The sequence below is a fragment of the Cylas formicarius genome, unplaced genomic scaffold, assembly GCF_029955315.1.
Source record: "Cylas formicarius isolate icCylForm1 unplaced genomic scaffold, icCylForm1.1 PGA_scaffold_9__14_contigs__length_23061073, whole genome shotgun sequence".
Classification (NCBI taxonomy): domain Eukaryota; kingdom Metazoa; phylum Arthropoda; class Insecta; order Coleoptera; family Brentidae; genus Cylas; species Cylas formicarius.
The window spans coordinates 2,052,370-2,058,227 of record NW_026844365.1 but is presented as its reverse complement, the minus strand read 5'-3'; the positions used below and the strand labels follow the sequence as shown (position 1 = coordinate 2,058,227).

At 44.1% G+C, this 5,858-nt stretch overlaps 1 protein-coding gene across 1 annotated transcript; it reads left to right on the top strand.

The window, feature by feature from the left end:
- Positions 1 to 3,596: 3,596 nt before the first annotated feature.
- On the top strand, positions 3,597 to 5,254 carry LOC132707510 (reticulon-4 receptor-like). Its single transcript, XM_060679401.1, has 2 exons — positions 3,597 to 3,835; positions 3,910 to 5,254. The coding sequence occupies exons 1-2, from the start codon at positions 3,780 to 3,782 to the stop codon at positions 4,580 to 4,582; spliced, it is 729 nt and encodes a 242-aa protein (XP_060535384.1). The 5' UTR covers positions 3,597 to 3,779; the 3' UTR covers positions 4,583 to 5,254.
- Positions 5,255 to 5,858: the final 604 nt, after the last annotated feature.

Here is a 5,858-nt window from a genome sequence, read left to right as displayed (position 1 = left end):
GCTCCAGGGTTGTAACCTAAAAGTTACTATAATGTCTATAATTTTTTTTTTACTTATTTCCACAGGTATAATTACAGTTATTTTATAAATATGACTAATTAACACTACTATGGGCCGCATTAAGAACCACAATTTGCTCTATGGGAAACGTGGGATGTCCAGCGTTATAACCTCTGCTTAGATATTTTTTTGAATTATATACAGGGTGTGTTGTTTTTGGATAAAAAAAAATATAAAATATTCTGAAAATGTCCAATTTTCTGTATCGAAACAATTCTCTATTTACAGTTTTCGCCCATCGTACAGAGTGCTCGATATAATTGGAAATACAAATTCGTCGAAGAGATGGTAAACCTTATTTGGATGATTTGAAAAGATTGGGCTCTTTATTCGCTACTACAGCAAAAAGTAATGTACACAATGCTGCAATAGAGAGAGATTGAGGCTGCCTTGTACGCCCCACAAAAGACGACGGGCGCGAAGCAGACTAACCAAAACCCTCTGTGAATTTGATTGCTACTCAATCTGGGCTTGGTGACGCCTTCCGTTGGAATGGAGTCATGAAGATCGGGCTGGATAAACGCCTCGAGCTCTAATTGCCGTAGCCTCTAGATGACAGTTAAGACGAAGGAACCAGCCGAGTACTAGAATTAAAAGTTCCCAGACAGGAAAACCGTTTGATACTAGATAGGAATGTGAAGTGTTTCTTAATTCCTTAGTTATACCTTTTAGTGAGTACTATCAAAGGAATGGTAAAGTTAAATAAACTTTGGTATATCTTTCGATAATCGTATCGATTGCTATTTTTAATATGAAGGTTATTTCATGCTAATTCGCAAACATTGACAAATTCAAAATAATACAATTAAGAGAGAAATATCGATTTTAATGTCTCTTTAAAATTTTCTAGTCGGATGGCCGGTAGATTTAGGACTAGAGCTCGGCGAAACCCTATCTTGGGAAATTCAATGCCAATTAGTTATTGTTTCCTCATAAAAAATTAAAAAGCTGTTTTAAATTTAAAGTGCCTGATAAATTTCCACTATGCTATGGTATTTACGTTCAAGTCATGCGACATCTGTTTTCAAATCCCAAAAAGAAGTCCTAAGGTGTGTTGCTGGAGTGTCGCCGGATAGCAGGCAACTCTTCCGGCCGTTTAAAATACTGCCTTTAGCGTGTATGGGAAGTTTGTTTATGGGCATATAAAAATAAAAATACCTTACAAAAAAAACGGAGATAATACGTGTATTATAGTGGTTGAAAGACTGTTTCTCCACAAAAAAAAAAGATTAGAATTTTCAAAAAAAAAAATTACGAACTCCGGTATTAGAGTCTACAATAGTCCTGTTTTTATCATTAAGCGAATATTTTACCTATTAATGTTTGTCAACACTGTATTGTTGTGCTCTGTCATATATTTTATTTATTTTTATTTACTTGACGAAATCCATAATACACTGATTGTATTCTAAATATGTGGGATAATAAAGATATTGTTATTATTATTATTATTATTAATATTATTATTATTATTAAAGTCGTTTATTTTAAGTACTGACTACTGATCGAGGTACTTAATCGACGAGTCCTTTCTAATGGTCCCAATGTGAAGTGGTATGTGGTTCCCTAATCCTAAGGCCTATCCAAACTGCCCATGAGTTACGAGGTTAGTTTTTTTGGGATTGTGAAGTAATTCTTTTGATAAATTTTAAAGAAACTAATACCACTGTCAATGGTAAATATTACGCAACATTATTACATAAATTGCGAGACGGCATACGTGTAAAACGTCGACGAAAACTGACCAGACGCGTGCGTCTTTTGCACGGTAATGCACCTGTCCATACTACTGCTGTTGCACAAACTGCCATTTTAGAGTGGGTGCTGCACCAGATAGATCATCCTCCCTATAGTCCAGATATGGCCCCCAGCGACTATTATTTGTTTGGATATTTGAAAAATGACTTACGTGGACGGCGGTTTAACGACGAAGTTGTATTGATGTTAAGGAAAAATAATAAAAAATTGTTACTCTACTTTGTTTCTTTCATGTTCAAGTCGGGAAATTTTGGCGCTGCCCTCGTATGTGCTAGACGGTACGGGGCTTTTTTGGGGGGTCCCATAGAGCGAAGACGCACGCCAATGAAAATGTCGAACGATTCGATGCGCCATTTGGTCAAGTTCCAACGCAACAAGTGAACCAATCGTCGTGGCTATCTACATAGGACAAACCTATCGGTTTCGAAGCTTCAAAAATTAAAAAAAAAAAAAGAGAATACGACTAGAAAACCGGGGCAATTAAAGCGGTTACATTAGGAAGACACGCGACCGACCTGGGGTGGGTTTTAATCCGCCCCCGTTTTAATGGACGCGGTCGGCACGTGATCCTACGACGTTTCGACCTTATCCGGCTTGTAAACAAGGCGGTCCGGGGACTTTATTAAAACGCCACGCGTTTGACAGATGCGACGCCGGCCGACGCCGGCCGGGTCGATACGCGCGCGGATCAGAAATAGAGTTACTTTATCGTTAATTATGCGATATGGCGTATGTGCGGCCATAAGGGCGCGCTCCCGGGCCATCTGGACCGCGGTATGTGCCGGAGGCCAGATTGGCCGACAACTGTCGTCTCTTTGGTCGCGAGATAACGTTTTTCGGGTTCAGTTTGCGGAACGATCGCGACGCGACGTTGCCGGCTCTTTCGCGGCTCCGAAAATGCGAATTTTCGACCCGCGACTAAACACTTCGCATATGGATTTCGCAACTCAGAACGTTGCGACCGCAATTCGCGAATCGATCTGCAACCCCCTCTCACCGAGACTTTACAATTCTAACTCTGTAATCGCAATTCCCACTCGCAACTCATAAATTTCTTGATAATCCAAGACTTCGCTTCTGTAGCTGCGAAAATGTTGAGGTTGTAGCTTTAAAATCGAATAAGCGACTCTGGATTTCGCAATTTCGTATAGATCTTGAAGTTTAGTTTCCAGCAGGTATTTCATAAATCAGATCCGTAACTCAAAATGTCGCGCACGCGGGTCCGAAATCCGTCTTCAACTGACGTGGTTAATTAGCCTACTCTGGATTTCGCAATTACGAGTTAGATCTCACTCTTAGGGCGGAATTCCCGACGGGTATCTCAGAAACGACATCTAAAACTCAAAATTTTCTGCGACCCGTTAAATAAACCGTTCACTCTGCGGTCTGAAAAAATGGCGCGAGAGGTCGTTAAATGTCGCCGCTCATTGAGAACTTGGCAATTCTTGCTCTAAAACGGGAATTTCCAGACCTAGCTCGTAAGCAAAGAGTATAACTGCAAGAATTTTGATCTCGTAGCCTTAGAACAGAATTAGCGACTCTGGATTTCGCAATTGAGAGTTTTATCCGCGCTCAGAAGACAGAATTTCCATTTGGTATTGCAACTTGTAGCGGGTTTCTATCGCTTCACCCCGGTAGACGTACATAACCTTCCGATTAACTATAACAAAATTGTCGCCCGCCTTGATAACAGCGTCGCGACCGCGACGATAACCCGTCCGGGGGCCAAGTCTTTACCCGTTCGGATTTTGTTTCTTTCGAATAGGCGCCTCGTCCAAACCTGACGGACCGTTCTGCTCTCGTCTCGATTGGTGTAGATTGTGCAACCGGCCGTGCAAGAACAACATCCGACTCTATTTATAGACCTCGCGTTGTGCAACAAAGTTATATAAACGATAAACACCCGTATAAACATTAAACACGAACGCCGCATTATACGCAGTTTAAATGATCGTCAAACGATGGACCTGGCTCTCTTCTACGTCGTTCTCTTCGCGGTGATCTTCTACGTCGAAAGGTAAGCGTCGCACCTAGGTGCCGTCTCATTTTGCGCCCTGACCCTACCGTTCACCCTCGCGTTTTCTCGTTAAGCGTGGCAGAGATGATGGGCAAAAGCATCGTCGCAGTGCCGCCGGGGAACCTCACCGTCATCGACCTGAACCTGGCTTACAACCAGGTGCGGCATCTGCCCTCGTTCTATTTTCGCGGCTACAGAAACCTCGAGAAGCTCGAGATGGGGCACAACCTCGTGGCCGCAGTCGACGCCGTCGCCTTCAAGGGCTTAAATCGGCTCAGATCGATCGACTTGTCCGGCAACAACGTGTCCAGGGTGGACTCCAGGGCGTTCAGGTACAACGTCAGGCTCACCAAACTCGACCTGAGCGACAACGTCCTCAGTTTCGACCCGGAAAAGCCGTTCCTCAGGTCGGCCAGCTTGGAGACGCTCGTCCTCAGCGGGAACCGTATCAGCCACGTGTTCGACATCAGTTTCGCGAGGCTGCCGGGTCTACGACACCTGATGATGGACCACAACGTTCTGTACTACGTCTCGGCCAACAGTTTCCGACCGCTCGGCCGTCTTCAGTACTTGTCGCTCGCCGACACCGGCGTCTACAAATTGAACGGCGCCATGTTCGGGGCGGTGCCCCGGGTCCTGGACCTCACCGACACGCCCGTGGCGAAGACGTTCGACCCGCCCTTGAGGAAGATCAGGGATCGCGCGGTCGGGAGGTTGCTCGCCATAGACGACATGGTGTGGACGTGAAGGCTTCGCCGACGTGTACAGTATTATTCGAAGACGACGTCCAGGTATCGAGGTGCGGTCGCGGCTATGCAAAACGGCGTTTGGTATGCGCGGACGATCTCGACGTGCATCCTTTTCTGGGTATCGGGTATGCAAAGTGCGTCGACGCCGGTTTCCTGCGGGCTGGAGTTTTTTTTTTGGCGAGAGAACGAGGTCACGTGACGCGCGCCTGTGACAAGAAGGTGTTTGGAATGGACATTCTCGTGATGCTTTAAGACTGCGAAGAGTGTGTTGTGTGCCTCTTTGGCCACTTTCGTATAGCAATAACGAATTATACGTATGTTCACTGGCGGTTATTTTGAGGGGATTGCCTGAAACACCTCGCGATGGACACTAGGAATGAAAGGTGGCATTTCTTTTGCCGCCCAAGGAACGTTTCGTGCTCGGAAGGTCGGATACGCGCGATTTCAATTTAGTTTCGATTTGTTATCGGCGCTTAACTGTCACCTTCAACGAGATTAGCGTTTATTACGACGTTCCGAATTCCCTTTACAGTACCTGATATTAGCTTTAGACGTTCGATGTAAATAACAAATAAATAGTACAAGTAAGCGTTTCATTTTCGCTTCGCTCGCCGCTTTCCAACCGTCAAACCACCTGTTACGGGTCGAGGAAAGACACTCGGATGCGCTCAGGTGATTTTCCGTCGTGGCGGCGCGATAAGAAAGGCGAGGGCCTTCCTATCGTGGGAAACTGCTTATCGCGCATCCGCTTCCGTGAATCTTTCTTTTTGATACTTTCAACATTTTTCTACATTGTTTCGAGCATTTCCCGAAGGTCCGCGGCGGAGAACAGAGAACAGACGACAATATATAAATACGATGAGAAAAATAATTACTATTACTATCAGCAGTTACAAAAAGAGTCGACACTTTCACGAAGTGTATCCGCATTAATATAAATTAAATTAAAATAAATTGACGTCTGAGATAAAACATTTGTAACATTTTACTTCGGCCACTCAGAGTTCGCCGTACCAAGTAAAAGAAATTTTAAAAAATTAATGCCCCTCCTAACCTCCAGAGATGATTTCCCAAAGTGCTCTGCCTAATAGTACCTGATTGTCAAATGTTATCCTGAAGCAACAAGCAATTAAAAGAGGAGATCCTAAATTTAAAACACAATGGAGCTAAACCCCTTCAACAAGATATCTACTATCTAACAAGCAGGATTTCGACAAGTTTTGTAACGGCAACTAGGTGCCAACATTATCAATATCGAGGCAACGTTGCCAGAT

Excerpts from the sequence above, each read along its gene's own strand:
- LOC132707510 (XM_060679401.1), top strand. The coding sequence starts at position 3,780 with ATGGACCTGGCTCTCTTCTACGTCGTTCTCTTCGCGGTGATCTTCTAC. Across the intron at positions 3,836-3,909 it reads GTGATCTTCTACGTCGAAAG|CGTGGCAGAGATGATGGGCA; the intron begins GTAAGCGTCGCA and ends TTTCTCGTTAAG.